We start from the raw sequence: 14134 nt of genomic DNA on the forward strand, positions 1-14134 counted from the left end.
GGAACTGACACTTTTTTGTAACTCCCAAGCTGGTACAGTCCCAGATAATTTCTATGTTTTTTCCCCACAGTCCCAGATAATTTCTATGTTTTTTCCCCATAGCCTTGGTGCATGAATCATGTCAGAGACAACAGCGATTTAAGTGATAGGAATTGCAAAAATCCCCAGCTGCCACATGTGTGCTGGTGAAAAATAGGACAAACAACTCTGTGCAGGACCTGGGAGGGTGCTGGGGAGGCGAGGCAGCTCCAGTTCATCTCCTCATGTGAGGCGGTTCTTAAGGGTGTCACACAGAAGCTGTCACATGCTGCTGGGAAAATCTGTCCAGCAAAGTGTCTGGAGGCCTCCCGCTCTTAAATAGTGTCCTTCATCTCTTCTTGAGTTAATGTGATGTTGGTAGATAAAGTTACAACTCAGTTTGGGCAGAAAGTTGAGGATCACGTCCCATAAATATTGAAGAGATTTTGGAAATACTGTCTGCAAATAGCAGACACAAGAAGTTAAAATGTCAAATTATTTTGGAAAATATGAATCTATTTTTCAGACCAAAATCATCGATTTCAGGATATTTTATTTCTAATTTGTTTGTAATTATCCTTAACAGTACACTCTCATTCATATTTTGAAGTGTAATGTTGATCAATGTGAAACTGCAAACCTTTAATTTCTAAGTCATCCTGTTAAAGTATGTCCATTTGTTTCAAATGACTTTTTCTTTTTTTTTTTTTTTTTTTAAGATGGCCATTTATTTAGAACAGGTTTTGTTGTTGTTGGTGGTGGTTTTTTTTGTTTGTTTGTTTCTTTGTTTGTTTTTCCTAAGAATGGTTTAAAGAGACAACGTTTTTTTCACAACTCTTTTTGGTAACTTCACAATTGCTTCCTCCTGTGCCTTTTCATGACTGATCCATCACTAGTAGTTTCTTAATTCTTTCTGATTGGAGGAGCTTATGGAATGCACAATATTTTCAACTCATGCAAAAACAAACATGAAGCTGATGTAGCACAGGAGCAGCATAGTAATATTCTTTATTTCCAATTCTTTAAGTAATAAAGAAAAATTGTAAGAGGAAGTAGGAGTGATTTTAAATATTTCCCTTTTATTTGTTAATTCATTTTAGTCAGTACAGAAGTCTTTCACAGTTACATATAAAGAGCTGTGTTACTGGACTGCTGCTTAATAAAACTCTGAAAACTACAGAAAGTGTAATCATAAAAGATTCTTTCAGACAAGAAGACAGATACATGTTATTGTACATTTTATTTCATTTGGGGAATATATATTTTTGTTTGAGTGGTATTGTTAAAACAGCTGCCCCACATTGAATTTTATGGCTTTTTCTGGCTCTATTTGCAAGATAAATCACGTTCCTTTGGTGGAAGTCAATACCAACCACAGTGCACTGTTGAATTCAGTTAAAAGTGTTCTTCCTGCTTCAGGTTTCCAAGTCTTCTTGCCTATAATTAGATGATAAGTATTCAGATGCTTAATTCATCCACATGAGGGTATTTCAGTCCTTCTTTGCAGAAATCTTCCTCCATAGGTGCAAAAGGATTTTCTGTTTTGCCAAATGATTTCTTGCTTTTGCAGTAATTAGCATTAATTGCAAAAATTGACTTGCTGGCCTGGAAAATCAGTGTACCAGTGAAGGCCCATATCTTGAATACTATAAATTAATTAAAACAAGAAAAACAAACAAAAAACAAATGAGCTATTAGATTAGAAGACCAATTTTCTCACCAGTCCAAAGGACAGTGTTTTAGTTCATGTGCAGCAAGCATTTTACCCATATTGCAGGCCATAGGTGATCCCAATACATTCTTGCAACCAGTAATGAAGAAATATTTAAGTTGGGATGTCAGCTTTGGAAAGTTTTAATTTTCCATTTATTGGTGTAATTTCATTCCATCTAATTAAATATTTTTATGGTTCATTGGTTTTTGAAGAATAATAACATTGTGTGACTGCTATCACAGAGGTAATGCCAGACTTTGATGTATTCAGGGAAATTAAATGTAGCTACTTTATGTGTCACAATGTTAAACTCCTTGTCTAAAAGGAATTAATGGTTTTAGCAATGCGTTGTTAATAATGATTAATGATTTAATAGCGCAAAGTGTTTCTGAACTAGTTCAAAACTGTAATATGTTTGAAGATATTTGATATATGGGTGTTTCTGCTATTCAGCCTCTCCCTCCCTGGTGGGTTAAATGGGTGAAATCACCTCTCTGCAGCGTACAGGACAAGGATCTCATAGGCACGCTGTTTTCCAAAATGGCAGGACAGTTCAACGATAATTTGAAAGTTAATGTACTGCACCACTGTGACAGAGAAGCCAAAAGGGACTTGCAGAGAAGACGGAGAGGAGATAGATTGTCACCCGTGGGAGGTTTAACATCTCCCTGAGAGCAAAACCACTTAGTAAGGTGGAGTGAACCTTAAAAGCTTTGGGGTTCGGTCTGAGCAATTATTCAATATTTTTTTTAGCATTCCTCTCAATTACTTTAGCTGCCTCTATACTCACAGTACCTTTTCAATGGTGTTGTCCTTGGAGCTGTGCAGTGTATCTGGGGAAAGCCGACATTAGTGCCTGTAAATCCCCAGAATAACGTGTTAAGGGAAACAGTGAAAATGCTCAGCTTGGCCCCGCCATATCTCCTCTAGGTTCACCTCTGCTATTGCTGCTGCTAGTTCTTCACAACCATATGTCCCTGATATTGCCAGATATGTTAAAGATTACAAGGTGTAATGGAGGGAGTCAAAGGCAGATTTCTGCCTCTGCAATTAAATATGATGACACTTAACTTTTACTCTTTACTCTGCTCCCCATCTTAAACCTCTTCCTTCAGCAAAGCAGAACTTGCTCTGTCCAAAAGCATCCCGAGCATTTGAATACATAGACCTGTAAAGAAACATTAGTCGTTTTATTGAACAGTTTTCTGTATAAAGCATGCTTTCTGTGAAAAATAGACATCCTAAATAAGATAAGACATTGTAAAAGCAAAATATTTTAGCCTCCAGGAGTTTTAGCACTGCCAGAATGTCTTATAGTCAGCATAGTATCGTTGAGCCTGACTGCAGGCAGCACTATCCCAGCTACCCAAGGAGACAGGCTGGGGTGCCTTTGGCTCCCGGTAGCTTTCTGAGAAGTGCAGGAGCTCTTAACAGCGATGCCACCTGTAATATGTTGCTGCAGAAACGGCTAAATTCAGGTAGGGTGACATTTGCATGGTGTCTTTTCTGTCATCAACATGAAGTGGGGGTTCAGTGTCTGAATTGCTACCAAAAATCAGCCTGCCAATGGAGCAGTATCATTTAAGTATTTTGTCAGAGTGAGTGCTGGGAGCAGGGAAGCCCTGTGACTGTGTGCTGTGGTTTGGACACAAAACTCCTTGCCATGTTTTGGAAAACCAGACCTGTTTGATTTCATTTACTTCTGGTGTGTTTGCAAGTGGAAGAGATCTCATGCACTCCAGCCCCAAGCCCCTTCTTAGGAAATACGTGGTTTTTGATTACAGATCTCTGTTCACAGCGTTCCAGGGTAACATAACATTGGGAAATGAAAAGAAAAAAAAATCCCAAACATAGCCAAACAACTCTAAGGCAAGATTGTAGAGAAAATGATTGCTGTCACTGTCTAATGCTGGTTATGGGCTGCTTTGGCCCACAGTACATAGTTAGTTCCTTGCAGTTTGAGGGGAGCTTTTCTACAGGTAATGGAGCTTAAGGGGAAACCGAAATGACGCAGTGAAGAAGGACCATGGCCTAGCAAGCTTTATGTAATGGAGAAAAGTGTTTCACAGGGTTGCTTTTACTGTATGCTGAAGTTTTCTTGTTTAGGTTCCTCAAGTAAGACTCCTCTTTACAGGCTCCTTCCATGCACTTACTTAAGTCCTGCATCTTTTCTGATGACAGCAGGAGGCTGCTGGTGGCAAAAGCAGCAGTTGTTAGATTGTTTCAACAAACAAACAATTATTTGAAATTATTTTTAGGTGCCAGAGTTGATAATATTATGTTCCTTCTGTGATCAGAGAGTGATGGCATAGGAGTTTCTGCACAGCACTTACAGATATCTCAGGGGGGAAAAATGTATTTTGTAATCTGTGTGTACAACCAAGCCATGTTTCCCTGCTAAGACACATCAGTCCTTCAGAGTGTTGAATGTTTGTGTTGCAGAACAAATTCAGTGCCTTCTCAAGTCCAAGGTGGATTGGCAAGGTTCAGCCCATCACAAAATGAAACTTTACGTTATCTTCATATACAGACCAACAAATTTCCTGCAGTGTACTGAAAATCTGCTAACTACATTTGGTGAACTGTGCTGGATTTGCAATGGCAGCACCTTAGTATGCATAACTAAGCTCTGCTGTTCCTTTCCAGTCCCAGAATGAAAAGCCCAGAATCTACAGCTGGTCTGCAAAAGTCTACACCAGATTTAAGATGATTTTATCTAAACAAAAATAAGATTTGGGATTGTTCAAGTTATTACTGGGCAATTTTATGGCCCTAGGTGCATTGTGATAGAAGCCAAAAAACATAAGACCCCTTGGTACCTTCAACAGAGCTTTTAAAGCTCTGTTGTAGGAGAGTTGGAAAGCTTTCTGCACAAGTGGGTGGAGAGTGCCACAAGCTTGTCTTGATATAATCCAAGAGATCATTTTAAAAAGATGAATCTTCAATAACCTGAGATCCAGATTATCCAAGAGATAATATCAAAAGTTATGGCAGTGATGTTTCCCTATCACTTGGAAGAGGCACGAGGACACAGAATGTAGGTCTTGGAGCCTTATTCTGTTTCTTAGCTGCAGCAACGCAAAACCTTTCTTGCTTCTATTTATTTATTCATTTGTTTGTTTGGTGGAGATTTTTAATTGAATGAAGGGATACCATTATGTTCAAATACCACTCTGAGCATTAGTCAGTACTTAACACTGCATCATGTAAAGTGACAGTAGGAAAATGATTCAGGAGAGGCAATTTATGTCATTCTTTATAACGAGATATATTTTCTGAGAGCATGGAATTATAATAATGGCAACTTGAACTCATCATCGATATTTAAAATCAACAAACAACAAGAACAAAAAACGCTCTTAAAATTAACACCAATTGTACATGAACAGAAAAAACAGACTCTTTTTAAGATACTGGTTCTGCTCACACTTTGAGAAGACCAACCTTTGATTCCATGTTTCGTACATTGGAGAACTGCGTTGAGCACACAGCAATGGAGTTGCACACAGCAAGGCAATCAGTAGAGCAGTAGGGCTCTCAAAGCTTCATCTCCTGCCATTAGGAGGAGGAATCAGCCAAATGAAAATGATGCATTGATTCCATCTGTGTGATAGTAATGCCTAGGATGACAAGCCCCTGGTTATTTCACCTTTTATAAATATTTGTATAGTAAAGACCTTCCAGGTTCCTTCAATAAATGTTGTTCTTCAAAAACAGTAGTTAATTTGTGTTCACTCTGCATTTGCTACATGTGTAAACAAGGAGTTGGCCACTGCATGCTGTGCATTTACACAGCAAAGGGCTGAAATTTGGGCAGCATGGCTTTTTGAAAAAGATAACCCATCTTCCAGTTTGTGGCTCCTGTTGAAATCTGGATTAAGCACAAGATAGGAGTCGCTGGCTTGCAGAGAAGTCAGCTACTGCTAATTGAGGCCATCAACAACATTTTTCCTCTTAGAGAGAAAGCATCTTCCATCTTTGAGCTTCGACCCTTATGCTTATCCTCTAGCGTTAAGGAGAAAAATGCTGTTTTACCACTGAAAGGCTTCAGAAGAAGCCCAGTGTTGGACAGAGCTGTGTGAGCAGAGTGTAGCACCGAGTAGCTCACTGCAGGGAGAGGGGGAAGCTCTGAGAAGTGGTTGCTCCTTCTTGGTCAGAAGTGAAAGGGCAACCCTGGTTGCTATAAAAGTGCAGACTGTCTCTGGCTGTTTCAGTAATCCCACCACGACCAGCTAGGACATGAAGGGTGTGCTTTTCATCTTGTGTGGAACAGCTAGTTTCATCTACCAGCCTTGTGTTCTTCCTTTCCAGAATGTCCATCACAGGCTCATCAGGTGCTTCAGGGGGCCCTAATGCGTGAGTCTGCATTCACTCAAACTACAGCTGCTGGTGTATTCGAGTTCAAATACATGCGGGAATGCTAAGGCTGCCTTTACGGTTATATGCATACATATTTATAAGTATTTAAAAATATAAATCTTTCTTTAAAAAGGTTTCAAATCAAGTCTATGAAAGAAATGTGCATGAAGTGTAGTTGCTCAATGAACACCCAAAATATCCGGACAAGAATATGAAAGGGGTAACTATACAGCAACCTATAGAAATAGTTGCAATTGGTAACAGGACAATTATTGCACAAAACATAACTCTAACAAAATCTGAATAAGTAGGCATGTGAACACTGTAGATTTTAGTTCTGTTTTATTAATTCATATGCTTGTTTCTTTCAATTTGTAAGATACTTTTTTTTGGTGGTAATAATCGTATTCTAATTTCTCCAACTCTCTTTTTTCTCCATTTCTCTGTTTTCCTTTTTTTATAATGAGGGTAAATCACAGTTGATGAGACTCAGCAAATGTGTTCCTGGGATAAATATATATAGTACTGTCAGGAAGTCTGCTTAAATCTAATAAGCAATATTTAGGACTCAGGCTTTGGTTTATCATTAAAAAAAGAGAGAAATAACTGCTTATGATAACCAGAAAATACATAGCTATATTCTGCCATATATTTCTGTAGCTGCTTTAAAATAAACTGCAAAATCTATCAAAAATTTTGCACTGCATTCCCTGGAGAAAGAAAATTTAAGACTGTGAAAGCTTCATGAGTGTTTAATAATAGTCTTTTATATTCTTTACTAAGCAGCGGTGATGATGTATTGCAAGATTAATACATAAATCATTAAGAGACTTTAGTCATTTTAATACACCAAGTTTGTGTTTTGCTTAATTCACTGATTCATCCTAAGGCATATACTGAAATTTTGTGCAGCCTTTCATTATAAAACTTGTCTTTTAATGGAGCATATAGCAATCTGGTTGTTCTGCAGTTTGATCTTAGCACACTCTGCCCTCCAGGCAAATTAACATACTGGAAATTGGGGAGCGTGGTGACGGGTGAAGGGAAGATGACACACACAAGACCACTGCAGTGTGAAGGAGGTCCAAGCCAAACTGTACTGCTGGCACCAGCCGGGTTAAACGTAGCTATGTGCTGCTCAGTACAGACACAGGTCCTCTGAGCTGTTTGTTGAAGCAAGGTGTGGTGGGAATGGGAAAGGATGCTGTTTCTGTACCCTTCCTTCAGTCAGTCTGCATGCATTTCCTTCCACACATGTGCAGAGTGCCAAAGCAACTGCTCATGAAAAAGCAGAATGCAGTGTGAGAGCCTGCACGCAGTAGGTGTGGAGGCAGTGGTCTGTGCTGAGCAGCAGTTTTGCTTCCCCAATTACTCAGTGGGTACCTTGAACTGACTTAATGTCCTTGACTAAACATGGTATCATTGGAGATGAATGGGAGACCTCTACAGCACACAGACCTATTAAAGGCAGCCAAAAAAGAAACCAGAGTAAGACTGGCTGCCAAGGGAAGTGCTAAACGTGGATCCAGTTTTCAAAATTGGATAGCAGCAGAGTCCATATTTAAACACCTAATTAGCCACTGCAGGCTCCAGTTTGAAATTTGGCTTCTCATTACCTTTTACAAATACATTGCCCCAGCATGCTGGGGAGACTGCTGCTGGAGACAGCACCATGGAGATGAGTGGTAAAATCAGCTTCTTATGGAAAAAAAAAAATAAATAAATAAAAAATCAACAAAACACAAGGCACTCACTCACTCCAAAATTGAATACTTATTTATTTTGTTCTGGCAAAAAATACAAAACAATCCCTTTCTCTTCCCCCCCTTAAATTTTTGCAATGACAACTCAAACTTTTCAGTCTATGCTGAAAAAAACAAAACAAAACTTAAGCCAAAAATAATAATTCTGCTAAAAATAATCAGATAGAAAATTCATAGCCTGCCGTATCCTGATCCTTTATTCATCGGTATAGAATCAATGGAACATTATTTTAAAAGGAAGAAGAAGGTCTTGTGCATTGCTGTTCTCTTGGCCAGATTTCAAAGCAACTAATTAAATTCTGTCTGCCTTGGCTCCTCCTATAGTTTCCATTTAGTAAGTTGTGCATTGTCCTATTTTATCTGCATCAACATGGCAAAATGCTCCAAGGCAGCATCCGCTAGGGCAGACTGTTTTCCGTGGTAGGAAACAGCCTGCAGACAGCCCTGCTCAAACAAGTGGATGGACAGGGGCCTCTCCAAGTTACCAGCGCCAGGCACACAGCTGCCAGTCTTCTGCCTGGCCACCCAGTGAGGAGGCAGAATTTCTCACCTGGGAGTCTGCCTGCCTTGCTGCGAGGCTTTGCCCTGAGTCCTCAGGAGCCCAAACATCACAGGTGTCCCTCGTGCGCTGGTGTGCCCGCGCATTCAGCTGGTGAGTGGCCCTCTGCTTTGGGGCCGTACTTCGGCTAGCTTTTGTATGTGCTTTCATTTCAGAAGGCTTTTAGAGCCTTTGGAAAAGGAAAGCAATGTGGAAATGTGCAATGTTGATGCCATTATTTTATTTAATAGACAATTTTAGCTTCATTCAGTGTAGAAAATGTATACAAGTGCACAGAGAGAGACTACCTTTAGATACACAGGCTTTAAATTTGGGTCATTCCATGCATAGGAATACATGTATGCTCATGGAAGATGCAATTATGGTACAGGTAGAGGAACCTATGTGTTTCTATTTTCTGATTCATAAAGCCAAGACTGGATGTAATGAAATCAAGTAAGCAGCATCATTTTTTTTTTTTCCAACATGGTGTTTAATCAACATGAACCTATAAGACTGGGTCTCATGATCAAAACAATCATTCAATGAAAATACAATGAAAAAGTCAGTTCTGTGTCACAGGTGATTCCTGCGTTGTGCAGGCCAGTGGTGTCAGATTCCTGGAAAACAAAAAGCACACACACACACTGAGAAAATTGAAAGAGAGCAGGTAAACATTGCAGGGGTTCTGTCAAAAGTGTCTGCTCCATGCATCCAATTTGATATCCTTCACATCTATAGTATGGTACTGAAGTCTGATTCCCTGCTGCCTTGCAAATCATTTGCATCTCCGCTCTGGGATATAAAAGGCTTCCATACTGATTGGATAGCTTTTTATATCTTCTGAGCACTCGTGTTTCTCTGACATAGATATCTATGCAAAGTACAAGGCTTTTGAGGATCCGGCCCTTGTAGTTCATGCTTCGTTGCCACGAGGTAAGTCAAAACAGCACCGACACAAAATGTGGGAACGGGAAGGAGCGTTCACCATCCTCCGGCCTGCCTTCTGAAGGTTACTAACGGCCAGACAAGACCCAGGCAGAGCGAGTCTGAGTAGTCCTAACCCTGCTTCCCCGTGAGCTGCTTGCCAGGCAAGATCGCTCCGGTTCAACAGAGGAAGCTTGTCCCGTGCCCTGGCTCGCCTCCTTCAACAGTGGGAGAAGGGTGGCACCAGAGGAGAGAGGCCAGTAGCCGCTGCCAGTTGGCTGCCGGGGGCAGCAGCAGATCAGGGCCTCCCTCCCATGGGGAGCAGGAGACTTGCCTCGCCACGCCAGGGGGGCTGTGGTGGCTGAGGATCTGTCCCTTCAAGTTAAAAGGGCTGAAATATGCATGAGGCGTAAGGTGACATTTTGAGTGTCTCAGATCAGAGCGCGGACATTACTGAATTTAAAAGGTAACTGCAATTTCCTGACTAATGCCAAGTCACTTTTATATTCATGCAGCAGTCGTTCTTTATTCTTAAAATAGCCCGTTTTACCCTGAGGTGCAAGTGATATCTTGATAATGATGGAGCTGCGTTACCCAGCGTCTTACAGCTCGGGCTGTGCAGGGGCTGGTCACGATCAGCTGTCCGTTTTTATCCTCTCTTAAATTACACAACTCTTTCATAGCCTGTTTGTGTTTTGCTTGAAGAGAAGGAAAAAAAAAAAAAGAGAGAGATGCACTGGATGTTCAGCAGTGTTGTCTTCCTATAGCCGAGCTGTAAGATTTACCATCGTGTCTCTCAGTTTCTGAGTCCATTCAGACAGCCCTAACAATTAAAATGCTGCTTACCTCCGGAGAGAGTCAGCCTGTGTGCTAGCATGCGGGGTTTCTGTGAAGCACACAGGATATTATAAATTAGATATTAAACAAGAATGAGGTAACAAAAAGAAGTCCCAGATGAATTTGCTGTTCATTCAAAATAAAAACCGTGCAGGCAACAACACCATCAGAAAGCCAACGGCAGGCTTTTCAACAGGCCAGGAACATCCCCAGCCTGGGTGTTCGTTGTGCTGGTGATGCAGGTGTGGAGGACAAAGCTGCAGCCTGCGTCTGTCGCAGAGGCAGGACAACAGCTAGGGGGAAGGAGAGAGCTGGGTCAGAGACATCTGCTCCTGGGGGCTGCTCCTTCGTCTCCCTCCTTATCAAAAGCTGCTGCCCTGCAGGCTCTACCCAGTCTCCGTACAGGCCTCAGCTGACACAGCCACTGCCCAAAGGCTCCGGCAGGGACCACAGCAGTTTTGCTGCCCCCAGGAGCCTGTTGCTTTAGGCACCTGCCTGCTTTGAGCCGTCTATAGTGCTAGGAACTACCTTAGTCTGCTAAGCACACAAAAAAAGGTTAAATGAAAGGCCCGTGGTAATTATGAGAGGGAATTGTCATGGCATAGGGAATTTCTGGAAGCAATGCTGAGGCCTCAGTCGGGAGGAGCATTTAAAGCGACATACCTGCTAATTTGCCTGCAGGTAGCTTGCTTGTTTAAAAAAATACTGCTGCCTGCATGACGTGAAACCCATCTAATCAGCAGTTCCTGAAAAGTTTGACTTGAAAGAAAGGCAGGTTCAGCATCCAGATTAGAGAGGTGCACAGGAGTCTCAGCAGGTCATGTTTTGCTGTAACTCCTGGTATTTGTGCGCCTTTGCTGTACTTTCTGTTTGGCATAGGCCGAGGCAGCCACCTTTGCTCTAAAGACTGCATATGACATAACTCTGGTTACTCTGACAGCCGCTCTCCTTGCCCCATCTTTATACTCATCTCTTTAGCTGTGTGTAATCTGGTGTCACTGGGGCAGGTGCAATGATTGCCTTAGTCATCCGCACTGTTCCCACCAAAGGAGCCTTAATCAGGAACTAGTAGGTCGTGCTGCAATACAAATAATAATAGCCAGGAGCAGTACAATGAGGCACGGATTTACTGGGTGGGAATAGGGTATGTGTGTGTGGGAACAGGGCAGTGAGGAATGGGAGAATAGTTCACCCCTAGATGATGGTATTCTGCAGATTGGTGCCTCAGCGTTTAAAGTTAAAATAGATTGACATAGAGATTCTAGCAGGTACTGTGTAATGTTATTTTTATTATATTCCCCCATAAATCAGGCTTGGTATCTGATAGAATAATCACCAGAAGTGCAGAAAACAGCATGCCTGCTATTGATAAGCTGTTTCTTGTGAAGATTCAGTGTATAGCTATTTGTTTGCTAGATATTGCCAAATGCTGCACACTGGATGCTTGTGCAATTCTGTTTCCCTTCTGATGATTTCTTTTTCATGTGCATGTCCCTCTCTCTTTCTCTCTTGTATACAGATGTTCATATTCACCCCATGGAGCCTATGCCCAAAGCAAACTTGCCCTTGTGTTATTTACCTATCGACTACAGCATCTTCTGACTGCAAACGGAAGCCATGTGACTGCTAATGTAGTAGACCCTGGAGTAGTGAATACCGAGCTCTACAAGCATGTCTTTTGGGTTGTGAAAGTGGCCATATGGATGACAGCCTGGCTACTTTTAAAGGTACACATTTTTTTCATCATTTTGTTGCCATGTCCCTACATGGTGAGAGATGCCATCAGCACAGGGATGCAGATGTTTTCAGAGTTTATCTTAATTTAATGTAATGTAAAGCTAATGTATAGATAATGACAGGCTTTCCCAGAACAAATGCTTATTTTAAATGGAGAGAGAACACTCACGGTAAGAGGAGGGAAGGCCTATCGCTGTGTCTGTGTCTGAACAGGTAGTTGCCCATGCATTAACTATCTCTACACTGATCTGTCTCTGTTTGTGCATGCATGGTGGTAGAATTGCATTTTAGCATGGAGCCAGAATATGCAAAGTGTTCCTAGGAAACGTCTTGTACGTCCTATTACAAGAAGCAGACATAATCTGGCACGGTCTACATGCACACAACATGTTATAGAGAAGAAGGCAAAGGAAAGAAGGAAGCTGTACAAATGAAAAAAGTGTTGGTGGGAATTGGCCAAACTCCTTGCTGGGCAGGTCCAAATACTCGTCCTTGGGAATGTGGGACAATGTTCATCTGGATCTTTCAACCTAACACGTATTTATAATGGCACTTGACTTTCTATTATCAATTCCTGGTCTGTATTGGAAAACATAAAGCTGTTTAATAAAACTGATCCAACGTTGGGCAAATCCATTTAAGGTTAGCTTCAATAACGTTTTGTAGTGGTGTGAGTAGATCAATATGAAATCAGTTTAGCTGCACAGGTGCACTGCTCTAACGTGAGCAAGCCTTAGAAAGACTCGTGCTGAGAAAATGTACTGCTTATAACTCTTTCAGAAAGTAGTTTTGGATTAAGTGAATGGAACCTGATTCCATTAGAGAAAATTAAATGTCCTAATTAAAACAAACTATTTTAGATCAAGGGGCATGTTCCACAAAGCAAATTAATTTTAAACTTTGATATGGAAATATCACTAGCTTTAATTTTAGAAATGAAACTGGAGGCTGGAAGAGTGGCTGTAAAATAAGATGCAAGCAAATAAACCCATATTTAAAAAAATTAATAGTATCTTCTGAGTACACCTTGAATATTGCAATAAAATTCTAATAGGGATGCTCATAGTATGTAATGCATTCTTAAAGAAGCAGAATATAGTTTGCCAGAATGTATATATTAAACTTGTTTTGCCTCTTGTGATTGCTATTTTAAATCTCAGTCTCCGGTGGTGATGCTTTTTAATTGGACTGACTTCACTCTGCTAACGTAACAGTTTCACGTAGATGTTTCGGTGGTGCTCAGAATTGTCTCTAGAGCCACAGAATTCTGACAAAAAAAGAATTGTTTGAGAGTGAGAATTAAATCTCTTGTTTACAGCACTTAAGCCCATTCAGTTTTATTGGTGTGCCAAGGGAGACATTTTTGTATTATACTGACCATGTTTAGAAACTAAATAGGATGTCCCTGAACACACATAAAATGAGATTAGATTTATCACAAGAGGGAGTCAAATACTTACAGCTGTAATAGTAATCCTGATCATTTCGTATTCTTTGTATAAGATACCAGTCTAAAGGAATACTACCTTGCAATAGGTGAAGGACAGATATACTGACTTGCATAGAAGTGCTGTGTGTGTACTGCCTGAAAAGGAAATATATCAATTGCTTTTTGAGTCGGAGTGTGCTCTGAATGCTTCAGTTACCAAGGCTGAGATTTTCACACTTTTATATAACATTTGATGCTTTTTCCTGTAGGAGAGTGCAAGGGAAGCTTTTACTAGCACTCGTCTCTTTTACTATTGTACTCTTTGGAGTTGCAGCTCTGACTTCTACTCCTTTCTTATTGCTTATTGCTTAAGATATGTTTATGTGTTCAGGATTGACTTAGCCTTCATTTCTCATGTTCAGGAGCACTTTATTCCGTAGGTACGTGGTGTCCGGTGTTCTCACCTTTGCAAACGGGCATTTAGTGTGTCTGGTGTTGGTCTCATGCACTAGGGTAAATTTCTACTGAGAGAAGTAAGAAAGCAAGTGCACTGTTTGATAATACTAGCTGGCAGTAGGTGTTATGGGTTTCTTCTACCCTGGAATTTCATTCCTGAGTGCACATATATGAATCTTCCTTCTAGGATTACAGCACTAACACAGTGAAAATGATCTGATATCTCTTTAATCATGTTGGCTCAACTAACTTTTATCACCCTGAAATATTCCGAAGTGGTTTCTAAATGCACACAGGAAATTGCTTCACCCACTGCAACCTGGCGCTCTTGATAGTAAACATAGCCCAGATAATTC

General features: G+C 40.7%; 1 protein-coding gene across 2 annotated transcripts in view; it reads left to right on the forward strand.

The window, feature by feature from the left end:
• Window positions 1–14134, forward strand: part of DHRSX (dehydrogenase/reductase X-linked) — a 168435-nt gene that overhangs the window by 126809 nt on the left and 27492 nt on the right. For both annotated transcript variants that reach the window (XM_035542092.2, XM_035542090.2), the window contains one exon: window positions 11676–11883. In XM_035542092.2, coding sequence (XP_035397985.1) covers window positions 11676–11883 — 208 coding nt within the window. The remainder of the gene's footprint in view (window positions 1–11675; window positions 11884–14134) is intronic.

This window comes from Cygnus atratus, chromosome 1, assembly GCF_013377495.2.
Source record: "Cygnus atratus isolate AKBS03 ecotype Queensland, Australia chromosome 1, CAtr_DNAZoo_HiC_assembly, whole genome shotgun sequence".
Lineage (NCBI taxonomy): Eukaryota > Metazoa > Chordata > Aves > Anseriformes > Anatidae > Cygnus > Cygnus atratus.